The sequence below is a fragment of the Lissotriton vulgaris genome, chromosome 3_1, assembly GCF_964263255.1.
Source record: "Lissotriton vulgaris chromosome 3_1, aLisVul1.2, whole genome shotgun sequence".
Classification (NCBI taxonomy): domain Eukaryota; kingdom Metazoa; phylum Chordata; class Amphibia; order Caudata; family Salamandridae; genus Lissotriton; species Lissotriton vulgaris.
Window position 1 is genome coordinate 2,102,667,607 of NC_141689.1, and position 22,860 is coordinate 2,102,690,466.

The window sequence follows — 22,860 nt, forward strand, 5'->3', positions numbered from 1 at the left end:
ACTCCCATACATGAGTGCTAAAAGCGAGCCCCAGCGCCTTGACAGCCTGAAGGTGGAATGGGTGCTACCCAAACATCTGATAACATACCAGTCAGGCCGCAGCGCTGAGGGGTTGAGCTAGAAACAGCAAAAAAGAGAGGATGATGAAGAGATGAGAGAGAGTTAGAGACTGCCCGAACAGAGAGTCTGCGGGGGAGTTAGAGGGGGGGCTGGAGAAGAGAGGGAGAGCAAGAAAGGGGTAAAGAACAGTAGAGAATGGTTGAGAAGCACGGGGGCGAGATGGGTTTGCGAGACACGGAGAACGAATTAGAGGAAGGCAGAGATTTAGGAATGAAGGGGCAATAGAATAGAGGCGGGGCTACCCAGGAAGTTAGCAGGACAAAGTCGGGCGATAACGGTTTGGGCGAGAAGCGGAGAGCTAGAGACAACAGTGAGATAAAGGGAGGAAGAGAGACTGTGGGACAGAGAGAGGGTGAGAGGGTGCAGATGAATACCAACGAGTGACTTGAGCAGAGAGTGACAGAGCGACGCAGACAGAGCAGCACAGGGAGAGACAGTGCAGATAGATAATATGGGACTGCTAGGATTTTCAATAGGCCGAGGGAGCGAGAGGGCAAAAACAGAGACATCAGGAGAGAGGCAAAAAGGCATGAGAGGGATTGATCTCGGCAGTGAGAACACAATGCAACAGAGACAGCTAGAGAGGGAGAGAGAGGACGACAGCAGGAGCGATGAAGAGAAAAGAGCGGCGGCGAAGGGCAATAACGAGAGGCGGTAAAAGAGACAAGACAAGGCGCAAATGATAGCTCTTTGCACCAATGCACCAAAATGAATGGCAGGCATTCACGTGCAGTCTGAAGGTCGTAGGTTCGAGCCCGAGTGCCCCTCCCAGCCTCTCATCCTTGTGAGGTCGGTAAACTTTGCACCATTCAGCTGTGTGATAAAACACCAATCTCGTCTAGAATAGCAATAAATACCACTAAATGAAAAACCGTGAGGATTCAAAAGAGATCATGCAATCCAGAGATGGAGAGACCCACGAGTAGGACAATGACACAAGAAGAAAGACTTGGGATAGACTCAGAGAGTAAAATCCCTCTCTCCGAAGCGGTGGTGTAGAAGGATGCCATTGGCCTTGGTGCATGGAAGCAACATGCTCCCTATGCTGATGTGGCAGTAAAATGCAACATTTATCAAGGTGCAATAGGTCCCGGTGTCACTGCACCAATGGTAGCTAAGCCCCTACTCCCAGAGGAGAAGCAGGGGAGGGGTCCAGCAACGGGGGATAGACGGATGGAAAGAGTCAAATATACTGGAAGGGGAAACGGAAGGTGGTAGTCAGATCAATACTTATTTGTATTAATATCTGTCTCGGTGGGTGCGTGGCATCTGCTCTCATAATGTTAAGAGCCGTCACAAAGGCTACCGGGCAGGCAAACCTTTCCTCCAATTTGAATTGTTGATCCGTGGCATAGGGTGACTGATAGCGAGGGGTGAGAGCGAGACGGGGAGGGGAGAGTTTGGGTAAAGGGGAAGAAGATTAGTTATGGGGAGAGGGAGGAGGAACAGTGGTTAGGGTGGGATAGGCAGATGGGAAAGAATAGGGCGAGCAGAGAGGCTAGAAAGATGGTTAAATGGGGGAATCGAGGAGTAAAAACCGGAAAAGAGGAGCGCCGACACAATGGGAAGAACAGAAAAGGCCTCAAGAGGGCATGGGTAAAAGAAGAAGGGAATAAAGAAAGAACACGAATGTGAAAGCACAACGGGTGGAAACGGGTTAAAAAAAAAATCGCAGCTTTTTTCATGAAGGTTTGTGACATTCCATGACAGTAAAAGGCGGTTTGCTGGTACCTTCTGTAGCTTTTTTTATGCAAAGGCACACCTCGCAATTGAGAAAACATGTCTCTCAGCAACATGCTTTTAGTGCGCATCAGTCTCCTGCTGGTATCTCGTGCAATTGTTTTTTTTTTTTTTTTTTAAGTTGACCGCTTACTCAACAAGCAACAGGAAACCAAGGCCATAACTGGAAGCAAGGGAGGAAGGGTGACGAGACGCATGGGGAGCAGCAGCCTTTGATGTGCCGGCTGTGCCATGCAGTGAATAATTAGGGGAGGAGAAATGCCGGCCTGAGGCCGAGCGCAAAGCAACAGATGGCTTTGATGTGGAGGCAGGCGGCTCGGGCGGATAGAAGCGCGTTCATGGACATAGATGCACATCGAAACATTAGGGCAACATCCCTCACACAGGAAACAGTAGGGCAAGCTTTACTCGCACAGGTGATGTGAATAGCACAGAAAATTCAATTCAAGTGCTTCCCTCGCTTTGGAAACATGTATGTGCACGACTGCACGAGAAACCTAAAGGGAAGTGCCCGTTACAATGGGAACAGTCATGAAAGCTTCAGTCACGCGGCGGTGTGAAAAGCACAGAAAATACAAGGAAGCGCGCGGATTGGGATACATGTACGTGCACCGGAAACAAAGGCAAGCGACCCTTATAAAGGCAACAGTAATGGAGGCTTAAGTCACACGGCGGCGTGAGGAGCACAGAAAAAAGTGCGTCAACTGCTTGGTAAGCATGTATGTGCACCCGATATATAAAGGCAAGCGTCCATTATAATGGGAACAGTAATGGAGGCTTTAATCACACGGCGGCGTGAAAAGCGCGGAAAATTCAAGGAAGTGCGTATGCCACTTGGGAAACGTATGTGCACTGCACCGGAAACATAAATGCGAGCGTCCCTTACGATGGGAACAGTAATGCAAGCTTCACTCACGTAAAGGGCGTGTCTGACGTGGATACCACAGAAAATACAAGGGTGCGCTTACCTCGCATAGGAAATATGTATGCGCACCAGAAAAATAAAGGCAAGCTTCACTCACACTGGGAACAGTAACACAAGCTTCACTGCCGCAAGGAACGTGAATAGCACTGAAAATGCAATGGTGAGCTTACCACACAAAGGAAAAAAAATGAATGTCCATCGGAAATATAAAGAGAAGCATCCCTTACAACATAACAGCAAGGGCAAAACCCTCTCACACAGAGGGGTTGAATGTCACAATAAATGCAAGGGTGAGCTTACCTCGCATAGGAAAAGTGCGTCCATTGAAATATAAAGGCAAGTGTCGCTCACACTGGGCACAGTGGGGCAAATTTCCAACATACACTGGGGGTGCCGACCTAGCACAGGAAATACATGCTTGTCGGAGATATTAGGGCAAGCACCCCCCACACAAGGAATAGTACTGCAAGCTTCCCTGACACACGAAACATGCTGGCCTGCCCTTGCACAAGAAACATACATGCGCACCAGAAACGTTAGGAATAGCCTTCCTCACACAGGGAACAGTAGTGCAATTTCGTCTCGCACAGGAGACCTGCTTTCCTTGCACAAGAAACACATCCACATTACAAATAATACGGCCATAACCTCTAACACAAAAAGAAGCGATGGGCTGGATTCACTGCATGGGGAGATTAACTAAATTGTGAGCAGTGACGGGCGCTGACAGGAGCAGGAAACTAATGGAAGAAAAAAATACGGGCACTGCAACTGAAGAGAGCAGCTCTGTGAGCGGAGAGCCTTTTGCACGCTGAACTCCGTGCACCACAGAGGGGTCTGTTATGCAGCCTTCAGATTTCCTGCACAAGTGTTTAGATCTGATAGAGGGGCACTCCCGCCTTGACACGACCCATTCCCCTACTGGTGCTTTTAAGTAAACTTAATTCGGCTCTTGGCCACCGCTTTATGGGTGGTCACGGCCCGGTGGGTGTACAGCGGGACAGAGATAGTAACTGTGCCAGCCCTGCACCGAGCACAACGACGGAGAAGGGGTGAGGGAGGAGGGTATTTATAACCTCCGAGACGTGAGCCGTCTGCAATGAGGAGGATGTGCACCCAAGCGGAGCTATGAAAGGGGAGAGTCCGAGGCCAGGAGTTGGGGGTGCAGAATCGCTGGGGACGAGTGAAAAGCAAGGGGTAACAGAGGAAACAAAGTGGGGAAGGAACAATCAAAGAATACAATGAAAGGAAGTGGAGCGCATAGAAGCGTGCAAAATATATGGTAAGCGACTATCGGGGAAGGGAAAGAGGACAGAGAAGAAGAAGCAAAGGGAAGGGACGGTGCAAACTCAGACAAAGAACCGAGAGCGGCATTGTGAAACAAGACCTCACCACGAGTAAATGTTGTACTTATACGTAGCTTCAGCAACTTCCATGCTAATCTAATTCCTTATGTAATTTACTCTATTGTAAAGCGCTCTGACACCTCTGATTAAAGTTCACGCTGTATAAATACGTAAATAAATAAGTAAGCTGCCCGTAGTGTGAGTGTGTATGGAGTCTTTGGAATAGCCTGTTTGCCCCCTGGGGGACTCGAGTGGTTTCTGGACAGGCTGCTGACATCGCCGAAAGAAGCTGTTAGCCTGTGGGGAAATGCGAGGCGCGGCCGTGAATAAGTGACGGCGGAGGGCGGGGCAGCTGAAGCCTTTGATGTAGCAAATGCTGCTGGCAGGGGGAAGCCTGTGGGGAAATGCAAGCTCGTGCACGAGGAGCTTGTCACGTGATTCACTTCTCGTGAACTGTTGAAAATCCAGATCGTAAAAAGTCAGCTTTGTGGATGGACGGCATTAGGTCTCTCTACGAGACCTAATAAAGGTGTGATATGGTTAATAACCAATGTACACGTGTAGTGACACTCCTTAGTACCTAGGTTTGTAATATGATTTCCAAGTGTAAAGTGGTCATCAATAAAAAGAATTATAGAAAAGAAAAAAAAGACCAGTTGTAAAAAGCAGCCGCCGGAGCAATACAGGGAGCAGGACTCCTCCCTCGACCAGGATCATTTCTTTGACTTACAGAGTTAGACGACATTAAGTTTTGCTTCCTGCCCACAGATGGCCTTCTTATTCATCTTAGCGCAACAGAGATACAACCCTGAGTCTTGCTTGGAGCTGGTGCACCATCGTTAGACATTGTGGGTGTCTATAACCGACATCTGCCAGTTACAGTAACAGATTAAATTCCAAAGTCTTAGAGGATGACATTATCTGCACACTGAGGTAAATTTGAGGGAAAAAACTCTGTCAGAAGTGACAGGATTTGAGAAGCTCCGGATCCACTTCGGCAGGCATAAAAAGGAGGAACTGACTTCAGTGAGTGGAGGAGGCACAGATATAGTGGCCCTGATGTCATCTCTGAACAGGGACAGACCAGATGTGGAGCCATATTATGCACCTACTCACATGTGAGGAAACAGCTTTGAAAGATTCTGGGTCCAGTCTGATGCCTAGGAAAAGTCACAAGGTGAGGAATTTCAGAAGTCTATTAGAAGAACAAGTTACAGTTTTTTTTATTGACGGCTCTTCCTGTTGGATATTCTATCCAACCACCGTGCTTCAGTCCACTGCGAGCTGGCGCTGAAATGTGCTACGTTGAACTTGTTCCAACCCAGAAGTGACAGAGTGGAGCCCCCTATAAGCACCACCCCTGTGCGCCAACATCAATTTATTGCTTGGCTCCTTCCACACTCAGAGTAGGAGTACAAAGCCATTACATGGACCAGTGCAGATCTTTAAGTTGAGACATTTTTCAACAGTAAGAAATATAAAGAGACCACTGCACAGAACAGGGAAGTGGGAAGGCAATAATGAATTTGTGGTAATAGATTAGCCACCAGAAAACTATTACTGAAGGTAACGATCTCCTGATGGATACTTAAAACTGTAGATTCCTCAACTTCTAGAATAGATATCAAACCATAAGGAAGATCACTGTGAACTCTCCTCAGACCAAAATGTGCTGCTGGGCCAAATGGCTAAAATGCTTTTGCCGTTTAACCTGGTTGTCAAGGGAGTAGTGTTTTGTGAATGTATGAATTAACACCCATGTAGAGGCCTAAAACATTTTTTAAGAACAGGCATGCCGGATGCCAATGCAGTTGTAGCAACCTTGAACCTAGTGGAATTAGTCTTCAGTCCCTCCTGAGGCTGCTTCTTAGCCAAGGACTAGCACATCTTAATGCAGAGGACTATCCCATCATGAAAAGTAATTTTCTGCACTGCCTCACCTTTCGTACCCAGAGACCCCACAAAAAGCTGATCGTCCACCCGATTACCTTTGGGGAGATTGATATAAAAGCACAAAGCTCCTATGGGATTCAGTCAATGGAGTCTCTCCTCTTTCACGGGGTGAGACGGGGCAAACAATGTTGGGAGGGCGATGGATTGTCACACGTGAAAAGGCATCCAAGTATAGACAACAAGAACCCCTAGTACTCAACAGGAATTTGTATGTAGAAAAAAGCTCATGTAGGGGGTCTGCATTGAGAGAGCCTGAATCTCACTCATGTGACTAGCAATAATATTATTAACCAGCAATAAATATTGGCATGTGCTGGTATCTTGGTAATATCCCATACAACTGAGGGGGGGAATGGAATAAATCACTGAGAACATCTTGGTCTTCTGAGCTTATTCACCTTTGGAATTTATAAACTGGCTAGCGCTGTAGTGAACTTTTGAATCAAATTATGGAATCAAGCCTTTCAGCACTTAAGTCTTCGGTTCAAGGTAGAGAACAGAATAGTGACAACTTAAAGATCATGTATTCATACTCGTTCCGCAGTGGCACTACATCAGTATTCAATGTTAAAGAATTTTTGTAAAGCCCGCTTATACCAAAATAGGTGTCTTGGCGCTATTGGCAAGAACTCTAATCATTGTCATTGATCAAATATGAAAGCAATCCACACTTAAGGAGTACAGGCCAATAGGCCTTAAGAAAAAAAGTTTAGATTCTTCCTAAAATTCTAAAAGTTTGGTTGAGCTTGTAGATGTTTTGGCAGTAAATTCCACCAAAATTCCACCATTTTGCTGTTGTGTAGGTAAAGCTTCCCCCACCCCAATGAGCTTTTCTTATTCTGGGTACTTGGCCTATGTTGGCAGTACTATATCGTAAGGTATATGGGGGGGGGGGGCAGTTCAAAAATTCCTGCACAAAAAGAGGTCCATCTTGAAGTAGGCCCTTGTGACCCCAACAAAGTGAATAGGCATCAGCTGGTTGCTTCAGAAAGCCCATATTCTAGATCTGGTAATTTACACAGCAAAGGAAAACAGAAGCAAATGCCACTTCAGAGACTACACACACTGTATGCCTGTATTTAGGTACTCCTGTTTCCCCCGTGTTGCTCTTTCCACATGTGTAGTATACATGTCTGCCAACCTTTGTTCCAATACCTTTGTGGTCCTAGTTGGAGAACCATGGATATAGCCACTATTTTTTCACTTCCCTCTTGCGATGCTGAGGGAGCTACTAAAGTATACCAGGGCCATATCAATAGCCAATAAAGGGCCATGATCGTGAGAACTGTTTAATATCCTTGCCAAGGATGAGGTGTACTTGATTTGCAAAGTTGGAGCCATGCCAAAGCCCACTTATGCCAGTCCTTAAAATACTCCTAGATTAATATTAAGGAAACCATTCCAAGTACAATAAACCACTAAAAAGAAAAAAAAACGTTATCTATACTACTATTATAAAGAGAGAACTGTGTCCTTTGAGCCAGGTAAACTTGAAAAGTACACCACCAATCGCAACACCCAATACAGCGTTAGAAAGGGGGGGTTCAGTAGATGGACATAGGCTATAAAAAAGAAAAAAAAGAAACGTTATTTAAAAAAAAACAATAATAAAAAAGTAGTCCCTAAGAAGTAGCGCCGGCCGTGTGTGCTAACAACGTGCGTGCTGAGATCATAGGAGGACAGGAACACGAGGAGGAGGGGACAACAGCGCGGGGAGGAGTGGAAAACTTAGCCAGACTGGAGGGAATGAGGTACGTGAACCGCGGGGAAGAGCGGTGAAGTAAGACGGACTGGAGCGGAATGGAGGACAACAGCGCATGGAGGAGCGGAGAACGTAGCAAGACTGCAGCGCAATGAGGTATGTGAAACGCGGGGAGGAGCGGTGAAGTACGCGGGGAGTGGCGGTAAGTGAGGTGGAATGGAGCGGGATAGCGGACTGCAGCGGGGAGTGTAGACTGGCTTGGTGTAGTGGGGGGCGGTGAAGTGAGGCGGACTGGAGCGGGATAGCAAAATAAATGATAGGTTTTAAAACGGCTTTCACATTTGGTGCAGACATTTAAGTGAGAGTAGTGGGGGGCGGTGAAGTGAGGCGGACTGGAGCGGGGCCTGCGTTTGTGCGACTGGGAGCAAGCGCTGAGGTAAGGTGCACGCAAGCCTGAAATGCTGCCAGCAGCCCCCTTCTGCCCTGGGCAACGCTGGGGCGGGCTGCTAGTAAATTACTAAAATCTGACCTCCACTTGAAATCTCAACATTCTACACCAAATGACGGAATCGAAGGTCACCCTCAGTACAACAAATACAGGCTCCTTTTTATTATTATACATTCCAAGGTAGCAGCAACATAATCCAAGAATAAAGTACCATACTAAGTGATTACATTTCAATTCAAGTTTGTTGTAAACCAATGCCATGTTATTAGTTGAACGATGGTCATTTAAATTTGCAGAATCTAATTTCCTTTTAAGAGCACCTACCCATCATGCCTACTTTTCTTAGCCGTCAGATCATCTCCTGCTGCAGGTCTTCTTTTTTTCCTTGGTGGCATCACTTTGCTACAGTATTCTGTGGAACTGCAAGAGTGCAGACCTACAGAAAGGTACAAGAGAACCAATAAACTACATTGCAAGTATATAGAATAGACTAGGCTAATGCTAAACCCAAGGAGTTCGCATTACATGACGGTGCTTTTCTGAATAACTAACTTTGAGATATGAATCCGAGCCAAGCTGAATCGCCAAAGTTCACACTAGGCAAATGTCACTATATCAATTATCCTAAATAGTAGTTTGTATAAAGCACAAACAAGGAATATACTGTGTCTCATCACAGTAAAATCACATACAATTAATGCAAACTAATATTATGCATCAAGAATAAACATTTTTATAATTTACAAACTTACATAAAAGCTAAAAACAAATCAGGGTGTCCTTTCAAATGGAGAAAAAAAATTGAAAATTGTAGGATGTTCAGTTTTCAATACTAGAGCGTCATTGCTTTGTATGTCACTTGAACTACCAAATAGGTCTGTGACTAACTAAATAGGCCAATAGGGGCACCATATTTTGTACATCTAACAGGTCACATTAAACTTTGGTTTGTTAAAGTGCCAGTATAGTAATACAAAACCATCTGGCTTGGATGCTCATACTTCTGGAGGGACACCGGTCAGTCCTTAAGGTGTAAAAACAGCTCAATGGCAACCCGCAACCAAGCTGTGGTGTCTATCATTCTGTAGACTGGAACTAGGCAACCTCTGTCCATTGAAAAGCTGTAATGCAATGTATGCAAATTGGGGCTCAGTAAAGGTCACATCTGGTCTACCGGTACTACCTAAGGCCCTCATTACGAGTGGCCCCTTCATTCCAGTGGCCAGTAATAAAAAGATACCATCCAAGTTGAATTACAGTATTGTTGGGAACACAAGGAGACTTACACTGGTAAAAGCAGCCAAAATGTTCGGGTGAAACTCTGGCCCAAAATGAGAATTTACCCAGGGAAATCAGACCCAGAATTACAGATTACTCAGTAATTCCTCATTTTTTAGTGGACCCTCAGAGTTCAACTCGTACTGGGCCAAATTTTCTCCACCACCATTGTTGCTGGTACCTTCAGTATCAGTGATTCTGGGGGCAGGGAAGATCGACCCCATTTACTAGGCCATTCACAATGAGGCCCTAAGTGCCCCTACACCTGAAATGTATGCACTAATCTCGGTTCCTATGCTACCCCCAATATCTATGTTTTTTAACAGAAATACAAGGCCATGGGCAGAGATGAAAGATCACTTAAGCGATTACCATGGTAGGCAACTTGGATATCAATGTAAGAAAGTGGTTCTGTATATGCTGCACCAAAGTAAGGTACAGTGTGTACAGAGTCCAGCAGTCCCCAGAGGTTTGGCAGAGGTTAAAGTTTGATACAACCTTATTCTCTAAAGTGGTAGCTTGGTCGAGCAGTAAGGCAGTATCAGAGGACAGTGTAAAGCATTTGATGTTACACCCAGTCGGCAAATGGTCTCACACACTCAAGAACTAAACTCTAGGCCAATTGTTTTGTATATAAAAATATATTGTTGTTTTATTTTAGAACCACAGGTTAGTATAAAAATACTTTCTCGGAAGTAGATGCTACAGTTAAATAATTTCAATGAGCAATAGACTTTTGAATGCAATAGATACAGGGGTTGCAAAATGCAACACAATACTTAACACAATTATAACATTGAGCTCAATAGGAATTTTAAGCAAACTCCAATAACTTTTACTTTACAAACGTTTTTCTTACTCAGGGCTGGATCCTGGATTCAGCCCTTGTGAATATATTGTAAACAGTTGAAGGAAATCGCTTTTCCTATACAGGCAATTTTTAAGGAATATTCGTATTTTGATAAAATCGACACTTAGAAAAATTTCTGGCAAAAACCAGCTAATGTTATCCTATGGAGGAGAATTAGGTTATCGGATAATCACAGTTATAATCACTTTTTTGGATCAGTGCTGAGTACCTAAATCCAGCACTGGGATCTCCCCAGGTAACATGTGAGTAATTTCGTTTTCGTTGATCGGGTGAATTTTAGTGAATATTTTAAAGTTTCAAAATTCTGCACTTAAAAAAAATTCCAAGTGAACACTAGTCAATGTTACCCTATGGAGAAAATGTAAGTTAGTCTTTCAGGTAAGTACTCGACTGGCAGAGTTAAGGTTCTGGGGCAAGACTCAGGGGTCTCCCAGGTTTAGGTTGGTACAGTAGTTACACCCTCAGTGACACAGGGGAAGCTGAGTGCAGAGGTAGTAGGCCCAATGTTAGCCTATGGCGGCTAGGGGGCCTTTGTTGGTTGCTGTAAGCAGGCAAGCCACGCAGCTGTGGGAGCGGAGCTCCTAGTCACTTACTCAGGGCAAGTGGGGAAGTTGATCAGAACAGTTGGTGCACATCCAGTGGCACTGGGGCTGCTGGGTGCAGGGTCCTTTTGGGCCTTCGGGCGCCCAATGGATTTCAATGGGAAAGCTGCGAGACGAACAAAGGCTGCAAGCTCGGGGACGAAGATTCTTCAAGTTGGGAAGCTGTAGGTTGAGTAGACACCCAGGAGTTGGGCACATGGGACCATGGGGCACCGGGTGCAGGGGTGACTTTAGGCGTCGGGAAATCTTACCCTATGCTGATCACAGTTGGAGGGGTCCCTGGTGTTGAGGCAGCAGGAGTCGGCGGGAACGTCAAGGGTAGTTGTTGGGTGCTGGATTCTTGGTAACAGTCGCCGGGGGGGACGTCCTCGTGGGCTTTGTTCACTCGGGCACGGGACGGGCTCCGTGGGTGAAGAGTTTCCTGGATTTGCGGTTTCTGGCTGGCACCAGGAGCTACAGATGTTTGAGCAGAACCACTGCTAGTTGGAGTCCCAGTCTTTGGTTGAGCAAGGCAGTCAGGTCCTCCGGGGTTTGAGGTTGCGGACCACTAGAGACGCTGGGGTTTAGCAGGAGCAGGTTCGAGGGTCAGTAGCAAAGTTAATGGGACCCCCTCATAAGGTAAATAAGGCCAGAGAAAGGGAGGGGAATGAAAGAACACGATAAGAGACACAATTTTCCCCTCAATGGCCACAATATATTAATACAAACAAGTACTTCTCTAGTCCTTGTTTTAGCAGTCAATTCAATGTGGGTGACAAACACACAACAAACTTTTAGCTTTCTTCAAAAAGATATAAAGTTTTATTCATTGTTTCCATATTGTTTCTTTTGGTAAGAATCCTTTTTCATATTAATTCAAAGAGAAAATTAATTTTTTTGTTTTCGGATTTATAACCACGTTCACAAATCCAAATACATTGATATTTAAATAAAAAGAAGAAAAAAACACATCAATATACACCTAATATAAAATACATATCTATATACAAAAACACAGTACACCAAAATAATTATACCCCTGGTAACCAACAATCCATCACAAACATCCTGACACAGTCATACCCTCACCACATTCATACCAACAATATCTGAAAAAAAAGGAACTGAATCCAATTAGCAGAGCACCCTGCCAATCGGTAAGTCTCAAAACACAGTGTGTGCCTCTGGTCCGTGCCCTGGGTACCTAGGGTACCATTTACCAGGAGCTAACATGTGGTCAGAGATGCCGATTGGGTTTAGGCTTCATGCAGTTTTTAGGAAAGGAACACAGGCCTTGGGTACCTGTTTGGCAGGAGCCCAGGGCACACTCAGTCAAAGCACATCAGCAATTCAGAAAACAGTGGAGGCATACCATGCAAGAAAGAGGGCACTTTTTCAAAGTCAATTAGTTTGATCTTCAGGAAACAGTTCACACTTGCAACATTCCTTCCCAAAACAGCAACATTGTTACACAGTTACTACAAATTTGGGACTGTGAATTAGAGCAACAAAGCTTCATAATAGAGACTGAGTCTTCTTATAGCATTAGGAAATATTGATTTGGCTAGCACACGGTTGTCGGAAGCTGGCTCTGTATACACTATACCAAAATGAGGTATAGTGTGCACAGAGTCTAGTGGAACCCTGAAGGAAGGCAGAGGTAAAAGTAGATAGGACCTTACTCTCCATGTGTGGGCGAGCAGTAAGGCTGTATCAGAGGGTAGTGTTAAGCATTTGTTATACACACTCAAATCAGCAAATGATGTCAAACGCTCAAATACTGAAATCATATTATGAAATTATTTTATTTCTAGAACCAAGCCAAGCCCTGCACAGGTAAGTGAAATAAATGCTTTGCAAAATATAATATAGTGTATACAAGTCGGATGCCATGTTAATTGCAGTGGGGATTCTCCGGTTTCCACAAAGACTGCAGGGTTGAAGACAAAGAGGTTCTGGAGGGGACCACCAATTGGAGAGGTAAGTTGGGATGCTGGGACACCGTCAGATGAGCCACCCAAGGATGTGGGGCTTTGGGTGGAGGGGGTATTTAGGCATCGGGTTTCTTTTACCAGCTCCGGTTGCGGTCGGGGGGAGTCTCCAGAAAGATACTGCAGGCTTTGTGCAGGGTTTCAAGGTGGGTCAGAGATCACCAGATCTCGGGTCAGAATCACCTGGGAGACCTTCTCACGGTGTTGGGTCACTCGAACTCGAGCCGTGGGCAATGGGTACAGGGTGGTGCAGACTCACGGATTTGGCCGGAGCCAGAGCCTGTTGGTGAACAAATCCAGTGTTAATGGGAGACAAAGTCTTTTCTTTGGAAGGCAGGGCAGGTCCTCTGGGTTCTTGAGGTTGCTGGCTGCAGAACACAAAGGAATTTCACTTCTTCAGGCTCGAGGTAGGAACAGGCCAGTAGGGCTGGCGCCAAATCAGTGGGCGTCCTCCTCTTCTTAGCTTTGGTACAGCTGTTCGGTCCTTCTTCTGGTCGTTGCTTGTCTGAGGAGGCAAGATTCAGGGGTACCCGTAAATACTAGATTTAGGGGTCTTACAGGCAAGTAAAGGTTGGGAGCAATGGGTCCCTTTCTTGGGTAGGGGCATATGCCTCACTCTGGTGGGCTGGGTCCCCCCCCCCGCCCCATCTGCACAACGGCAGGGATTGAGAGCTGTGCTTCACCCAGTCTCCCCATCTGAGGAGTGGGGTGGGCAAAGGTGGGCACACCTCCCTTCCTCACTTTGTTATCCTGCCTTTTCTCCCACCCAAAGTGGGGGTCAGAACTGTTGGGGACCAGTTGCCGGGAGCAGCAAAAGTCCTGGGGCACCTCACAAAGGCGGCAAGCCTTTGACGCTTCCCCTTTGTGGACCCTGCCCATCCTGGGGGAGGAGGCTTAGCACCGCGTCCCAGGATGTGCATTGTTTTCGACCCCAGAGAACAGCAGGCTTTCGACCAAGGGGTCTAGAAACCTGTCTGGTGGTGGTAGCTCGGGAGCAGCAACTTAGCCTGAACACTAGAGTTAGGTAATTTTTCAGGGGTATCTTTAAGATGCCCTCTGCGTGAATTTTTCATTAAATTCCACACTGGCATCAGTGTGGGTTTAATGTGCTGAGAAGATTGATACCAATCTTCTCAGAGTAAAGCCATTATGGTACTGTGGAGTTTGTAATGACAAACTCCCAGCACAATATACTCTTAATGGCATTACTGCACTTACAATGTCTAAGAATTGGCTTTGACACTTTAGGTGTACAGAGCTAATGCATCTGTACCCTCACCACTGGCATAATGCACCCAGCTGGAGGGGTGGCTGATATGCAAGGGCAGTGGGTTGTAGGTATGGCACACAGGGATATGTGCCATATTGACTCTTCACTTTGTTCAGCACCAAAACACACAGCCTGAAAAGGGAATATAAGAGAGAGGGGAGATGGGAGGAGAGAGGAGGGAGAGAGAATAAATATACATCTACATACATATACATACATACATACATACATACATACATACATACGTAAAGGGCTTCTAAGAGTGGCACAATAAGTGCTGCAGACCTAGGAGGCCATCTCTGGCCACAGTGCCCTGGGTACCTGTGGTACCATTTACCAGGGACTAACCTGTAGCCAGAGAGTGCTAATTGGGTTTTGTTTTTAATGCAGTTTTAGGGAAAGAACATAGGCCCTGGGTAAATGTTTGGCAGGAGCCTAGGGCACACTCAGTCAAAGCACATCAGCAGTTCAGCAAAATGTGGGGGCAACCATTCGAAAAGTGGGCCCTTTCTTACAACAGTACTGCATCTAAACTCCTTAACCTCCAGAGTTAAAGATGCTCTTGAAAAACTCGAACATTACTACTCTTATTCCCAAAGAATTTCTGGAAAAGGATCTAACTCTTTCGTTTGTCACTTTTGCATGCCCAAGGTACCAGGAAGAGACAATAATACATTTTCAAATGTTTATTGAAGAGATCTAATCCTTGAAGTAGAACATGAACTTTAATTATTAGACAAATGAAACATCAATTCAACCATGTTAATTGTTCTTAATGTTACTCATATCTATTATTAAACCCCCTACTCTAGCAAGAGCATGATAGGAGTAACCTTCTACCATACACAATTGGGATGACCCAACCTATACCTTGGTGTAATGTCTTAGGAAGCCAGCCTCAGTGAATTAACAAATGCACTCTGTCTCAGTGTGCAAGCCTTCACACAGTGCAAGCCTTCACACATCTCTGCTTGTGCAGCGATCTTCCATCTTAGGATGAATGTCGGGGCCTGTGGAGATGCATCTTATTCACAACTCTCTGCAGCATTCATGATAACTCTGGTGCGAAGTGCATTTCACTAAATTCTAAACGAACGCTGCTTAAATATTAAAACACCAGCCTCATCTCATTTTGATAGAGCCACAGAATAACATCTTTACTTAGTCTGGGGAAAAAAGTGGTCTCCTACGCGCACATACCAAAACAAGGACATAGTGTTAGCGTATGTGTGTAACAAACTAAAAATGCAGATTCTTCCAAAAATAAATGCATGTGTGGCAACCAGGTGTTTGTCTTCGGCGTTGCAGCCTTTGGGCCTTGTGGCAGGTTCTCTGCTAAGCTGGCAACAACAATCTTCAGAGGGTACGCCACACCTCAGGCAAAATCAGCAGCACAAGTCCCAGTGGACCTGCTCACATGGAACCGGACAGGACAAAGCTGATCTATTTTGTAGTTTTCTTCACACAGTTTGCCACATGAGCAGCGATAGTAGAGCTCTCACGTCTTGGAAGCACGAGTTGCCCGTCGGACACGAGTTGCACTATACATGTCAGTTTGCTTCTTCTGGGTGCTCAACACAACAGGAGCAAGACTGCTTCTCCTCCTCAGCCGTCTTCTCATGCACAGCCAGGTATTTACATCTTCTGAGCAGTCAGGCTCCTAGGAACTAGTTAGACCCAAAGCTCCTTTACCCAGTCTCCAAGTGAGATCTCCTCTCCTCTGGAAATTGCATGTCACACAGAAACCAACCAGCCTTAGTCTCATAGCATCTCTTCAAGTGTTCTGCGGAACACTCTCTTCCTTAATCAGTGAAGTAGCTTGGAACTTGAACAAAGTGGGACAGTTTGGATCCCACTTTATACTATTTTCAATACAGAATATGTGGACAGACTGTGTATGATACAGGAATACATTTGGAACAGTTCTCTTTCAAATGCAATTTTCTGGTTCAGACAGCTATTATGCAAAATTATGTTGGCTCTCACAGAAGGTGGAGATGATGCTAGCTTCAAGCAAAATATTCGACAACATGGGGACAATGAAGCTCGGAAACCGTGAACCTGGCTGTCATCAGGTTCTAAAGCAGCAAACAGGCAAAGATACATTGAAAATCCCCAATCCTTAACAACAGAATATGCTGACTCACCCCCTCTCCACTAACACCCACTAAATGGCAACGCTCAGGAAAAACTAAATCAGCAACCGTTTGCTAAAAGGCCTCAGAGAATTTCTAAGAGAAGCCAAGTCTCATCCTCCTCCACTTCGTTGTTTGGGTCTCTCCTTTAGCTTCAGGAATGCAGGTACTACACGATCACTGTAGGGGGAGCTGTATTCCAGCCTCCATTTTGTGTCGAGCTAAAGCAGGGGCCTCTTACCATTGATGCAACTGGCCCCAGCCCTTACTCTCACTATACAGGCAGTATTTCTAACATACATGTGGCACATCCACGGGGCAGACATGTACTCAACATGCACACAGAATGTCAAACCAAGAGTTTGGGTGTTACTTTTTCGCAGAACTTTATATAAGTGAGGCTAGTATGTTGCACTCCCCTCAAGAGTAGAAAAAATACCTTTTGGGGTCTAGCCTTTGGTGCTTCTCCTCTTTTGGGGGGGAAGCAAATAACACCGGTAGAGTGATCAACGTAAAAGGAGTCATAACTTTTGGCAAGAAGGTCACCCAAGTCTTCAACACCAATTTATTGGGAAAGGTGGTGTGGAGCGGTTGCAATGAAACTGCCCGCAGATCCCTTAGACAATGAGATGACATAATTGCAATCAGGAAGACAGACTTTAAGGGCAAGCGACACAGCAAACTAGGCACAGGCTGAGAAGGCGTACACATAAAGAACGTTAAAAACCAAGTTAAAGTTCCACAGTAACATCACAAACAGTTTAGGATGTGTCACAACAGGTGATATAAACCAGGACAGTTGGTCCAGAAAACACAGAAAGGCATGACAAAAAACAATTTACAGTGCCCACTAAAAGGCCTTGCTGGACTAAAGGCAAAACAAACAAAAAGACGCCCAGCAGCTTCACCTATATTGGGTAAGATTACTGGGCACCATATCAGGTTACAAACTTACCCAGGTATGCACTGTGTATGCATTTCATCGAGGGACGTCTGGAGGCAAGGATGACCTCCGCCTCCTCAGATTGCAGACCGAAAGCCATAAATTACTGCTGCTCAATCTCCACCCATGTAGGTGGTCACCTGATCAAAGGAAAGATGCTCCAGCTTAGTTCTGAGCACCACACTTTCCTGATTGCGTTCAGAGAACCAGCAAGGTGTTGAACCACCAGTGAAATGCTCTGTTGCTCCAGCCATGCCCAGAGGCGCAGGGCTTCTTGACAAAGAGTCCTCGACCCTGCTCCGCATTGCTTGTTGCAGTATCTCATGGCGGTAGTGTTGTCCATGAACACCTGAATTAGCCTTCCCTTTATGGATGGTAAAAAGTCTATCAGTGCCATTCGGATCACCTGAAGCTCCAACAGGTAGATATAGAGCCTGGCTTCTGCCGGAGACCAAAATCCTCTGATCTCCACCTCTCCCAGATGGCCACCCCATCCCAAAAGACACACACCCGTCACTACTGTGAGATCTGGAAGGGGAAGGGAGAGGAATCTGCCCTTGACCCAATCGAGGTCTGTTAACCACCACTGCAGGTCTTCCGCAGTGCCCTTCGAGATCTGAATCAGGTTGTTGAGGTTTCCTAAATGCTGTGGAACTTTAGGTCCCACTGCATAGCCTGCATGTGCCACCGTGCATGGTTCACCAGCAGGATGCAGGAGACCATGAGTACCAACATTCTCAGAGTCATTCTCACCAAAATCCGGGATAGAGGCTGAAACATCAGGATCATAGCCTGAATATCCTGGACTCACCGTTCGGGAGGATAAGCCAGAAACTCTGTTCAAAATCGCTCTAATGAAAGGAGCGTCGGAGAGTGAGTCAGATTGATATTGAGCCCCAGCGATTGCAGGAGGTTCGCCATAATCTGAAGGTGGGGTACGACTGCTTGGAACAAGCCCGCCTTCAACAACCAGTCATCAAGATAGGGGAAGACTTGAACCCCTGATCTCCGCAGATGGGCTGCGACCACCGTCATCAACTTTTGAACAACTGAGGGGCGCTGGTGAGACTGAAGGAGAGCACTGCAAATTGAAAGTGCTTATGGCCCACCGTAAACCGCAGGTAGAGACGATGGGCAGGCAGGACAAAAATATGGAAATAGGCATCCTGCAAGTCCAGCATTACCATCCAGTCTCCCGAGTCCAGGGCAGAAAGGACCCGAGCTAGGGTGAGAATCTTGAACTTTTGTAGGCATTAGTTGAAGACTCGGAGGTCAAGGAGAGGACGAAGGCATCCGTCCTACTTTGGGACAGATAATAGTGGGAATAACGACAGTCTATTTCTGGCCCAGGAACCCTCTCTATAGCTCTCTTGGCCAAGAGAGACTGGCCATTCCTTCAGCAGAACAAGGTGATCTTCCATCAGCCGATCGTACACTGGAGGCATAGATGGAGGGGTAGTCTAGAAGGAGAGAAAGTAGCCCCTTTGGACTATTTCTAACACCCACCTGTCCAATGTGATGTTTCGTCAGAGGTAAAGATGATGGCGTAGTCTGCAGTGGCATCAGACTAGGAAGGGTTTTGCAGTGGAGAAGGGGAGTGTGGCTTGGCTCTACTTCTGGCCCCAGACTCACAGGTCAGTGTGAACTGTGTCCACAGCACCGCAGAGGCTGCTGAGCTTGCGGGCCCTCTGGCTGGAATAGGGTTGGAGCAGTTGGTAGCCCCTTCCGTAGCCACTAAAGGAGTGAAAAGCAGATGCAGGCCGGGATGTTGTGGTGAGGCCCAAGGATTTGGCCGTAGCCCGCAAGTCATTGAAACACTGAAGGGTGGCATCAGCTTAGTCTCAGAAGAGACCGGAGCCATCAGAGAGCATGTCCATAAGGTTAGCTTGGACATTCCCAAAAAAACAGATGTCCTCAGCCAGGCATGGCGACGTACAGCCACTGTGGTGGAAATTGCTCTGCCCAGCAAGTTTGTCGTGTCCAAGCCACATCTGATGGCGAACTTTGCTGTATCTCTCCCGCCTGAGATAGCTTGGGAGAATAGGCCCCGATTTACCCCCCCCCCCCCCCCCCCCCCCGAGACCCTGGGCAGCACCTTCGCAACTGTGCCCCATATCAAATGGGAATAACGGCCCAAAAGGCAGGTGGTGTTCACCAACCGCAATGCCAGACTAGCAGAAGAAATCATTTTTTTTCAGAGATCTCCAGTCTCTTGGATTTCCTGTCCGGGGTGCGGAAAAGAACACGCCATGAAATGTAGAAGCCTGGACACCAAGCTTGGTGGGGTGGGGTGTCCGGTGAGGAAAACTGGGTTGCTATGTTCAGGGTAGTTGCAGTGGGCAATCTTTCTATGTACAAGAGCCTCTGTGCTCAGCTTGGACCAGGTACCCAGAGCGACGTTCTGGAGACACCAAGCTGCAGGACCTCTGTCAAGAATTTAGTCTTGACTGTTACCGTAGGGAGCGGCAGCCCTGTGCACCACCATAGTAAATGATTCCCCTTCCTCCGTAGCCAGGTTAGGTGGAGTCAGCATGCCAGAGTCTGAGGAGGTGTCCAGACAACTGGCATCACTCAGTTCCTCAAAACAGTCCATATCTTGTGGATGCAGATTTCTAAGGGATCCAGCTCCCCCTCCCGAACCTTCATGTCCATTCCTAACCCTTCAGAATAGGGCAGGTTGAACGGAATGGAGATGTGCGGCTCAGTCTGCGCCTGAGGACCCCCGACCTGCTCCGTATCATCAGGGATGAGGATTGGGGAGGCGCCAGCAACGCAGAGGACCTCAGCGGTGGACAAGGCACCAGGGAAGACCGCTGCGGAGATGTGACCGGCGCCTGTCTAGACCTAGAAGCGCGCAGCTGACCCAGACACCACTTCTTACATAGAGGTTCCTCCACCTTGTCGCAAGACGAGCGGCGCATATTTGAAGCGTGCTTCAACTTTTTATGTTTCTTGTGGTGCCTCTTACCTGATTTCGCGGAAGGGGACTTAAATTTACCAGAGCGGTGCTCGGACCTTTCTCTCGACCGAGACCTGAACGGGGATCAAGACCGAGAAGGCGGCTGCTGCGGTGCCAGATGCTGGGCTGTGAGCAGGTTTTGGGACCGCTCTCAAAGCCTTCGGCGCTATGGCCGGGCAATCGGAGCACGACTTCGAGTAGTGGTTGCGCTGCAGGCACCAGAGACCCAGGAAGCGGGAGTCTGTGACCAACATGGCGTGGTAACCACCGACGCACAGTTTGAACTCTAGGTCTTCCATCCTACACTCCAAAAAAAGTCTTTAAGAAGTTGAAAAAGTCTGTCAAAAAAATGACAGGCGGTAGCTCTCCAACGGATCTGTGCTGGCTGGCGCGAAGAGAGCTGACGTCATCGCATCGGAGGTTATATGGCGACGCAGGTGTCAACAGCGAACACGACGCTGACAAAGTCATGCGGAGTCGACCAAAGCCACCTACCGGCATGCAGGGGTATTGCTGGGAAAAATCTTCTGGATCTAGCCGGACACCTGGAAGTTCAAAGGTAATGAATCTACAGATAGATAGCTCTATCAGATGTGTTGTGCAGGCAGATACTATAGGTCGGAGACATGCATGGTTTTTTGAATACTAAAATCAAACTCCACAAACCATTATCCATCAAAAAAACTGATCTTGCAGTGCTGTCTGTACTGGTCAATTCCAGTGCCATCCTAGAAGCATGACATGTGATGTAATTTACAATACAAAGGATGGGGACGGAGGATAAGGTTGTCCAGTAATGATTTCTCCCAATTAGATAATGAACAAAAGGTAAACTGGATATAGAGGTCCTGACAAAATAATTAACTAGATAAGCGAGTTCCATAAAGTCCACTATGTGAGTGTCGTACAGGATGGCATCAATCATTTTTCTAAACACCAAGACAAATCCTCACCCACCAACACAGGTGGCATGCTTCACTATTGTATTTGCCACACCCATCCAACATTTTTAGGGGGACTGATAGGCTCCCTGATCGTTCAAAGAGTTTATTTTTTGGTGGATAGACCTCTATTAATCTGTGGTGGGAGATCATATAGAATTAAAAACCCATGTTGATCAAATAAAAAAAAAAAGAAATTATATTAAGGATTTCGAGAGGGATACTCTGAAATAATGGGGGGGGGATTTAAATGTTTGTCAATATTATTGGCCCCAAATGTGGTGCTCTGCTTTCTTCAGGACCTGGATTACACACAGCAAAATAATCACATGCACACTATGCAAACACACATGTTCATGCATAGTGATACAATACATATTTCACTGGTCAAGTCCTTCTGGGAGGTTCCCCCACTGGTTCTTTTTGTAGGCCTCCATGAGCAAGCAGAAAGGAAAATCAAAACTTTAGGGAGACAAATACCTGTTTGGTGATCTTCTTGGCCGACGTCTTCAGTCAAATTCTATGAGAAATAACAATCAAATCAATTCTCGGTTTTAAAGTGCCATGCAGTAATCCAGTCACCAATATTTTCTCAATGTACATTAACATATACCACGCAGAGCTGAAAGTAATCTGAAAATCTACTTACTAGCAAAACTGCTTCTGCATGTGTGAATCCATAAAAGGATAATTAGTTACTAGGCAGCAGAACTAGTGTCAGAAGTAATTGCTCCTCTCCAAACTAAAATGTAAAATGATGGCGTTGAGACAGGGGGGTTGATTCTAAAAGGTAAGTTAAACTTTTGCATAAGTTTGCGCTTGTAGTAAATTACATGCCTTCACCCAAGAGTAATCCGATTGGCTTACTCATCTCTGTGAGTGATGTCACTCCCTAAACCCCTTTAACACCTCTATAATCATATCACCTTTCAATAGTAAGTCTGCCCCTTTTCCCAACCACTCCTTTGTGGCCCTCCCACATTTAGGACTAAATGTATACTTAAAGACTCCATAGTGGGAGGGGAGTACACTGCATGTACAAGTTTAGGCAAAAGGTACACTTTGTAGTGCATTTTGTAGTATTATAACATTTACTACAAAGTGTCGTTTGTGAATAAAAACCCAGGCCTCGAAAAATCTACTAGCCCACTTGCTAGTGAGAGTCAGATTTTATCAGGATAAGCTATTTTTAGGGCCTACTGGCCTAGTATGGTAAGAGAGCTCGAGCTAGCAAAGAGCATGTGTTCTGTTCAATCAGAAAGTGAATAGCAATTAAGATGCCTTTAAATCTTTTGGTCTTGTCACGTTTGCTGTGCATTCAAAGACAGAGGTCAAATGTCAGCCTAGGTCTTCTAACTAATTGCTTCTTAATGTATTCAGGAAATTGGCGGTAAAGTTAGAGGACTTTGTAAACACCAGAGAAAGAAAAGTCAAGTGAACTGTCTGACAATCCTGCTGGGGTACATGTGGTGTGAAATGAAAGGCTGTAATAGGTCAGTTTTTTCAAGCACACAATTAAATCGCTTGTAAATTAACTGTACAAATATATTTTAGAAGTTAGGAAAGCACTTTTTTGTAATTCTAAAGTGTAATGGAAACAAAGGTTTTAAAAGGATCGAATCAGAACATGTTAATTGGTGATGTGCAAATGATAAAT

The 22,860-nt window shown here is 46.0% G+C and overlaps 1 protein-coding gene across 2 annotated transcripts in view; it reads right to left on the bottom strand.

The window, feature by feature from the left end:
• Window positions 1–22,860, bottom strand: part of DCUN1D4 (defective in cullin neddylation 1 domain containing 4) — a 365,350-nt gene that overhangs the window by 261,957 nt on the left and 80,533 nt on the right. For both annotated transcript variants that reach the window (XM_086962658.1, XM_086962656.1), the window contains exons 3-4: window positions 21,684–21,723; window positions 8,559–8,670 (exon numbers count right to left, since the gene is read on the bottom strand). In XM_086962658.1, coding sequence (XP_086818784.1) covers window positions 8,559–8,670; window positions 21,684–21,723 — 152 coding nt within the window. The remainder of the gene's footprint in view (window positions 1–8,558; window positions 8,671–21,683; window positions 21,724–22,860) is intronic.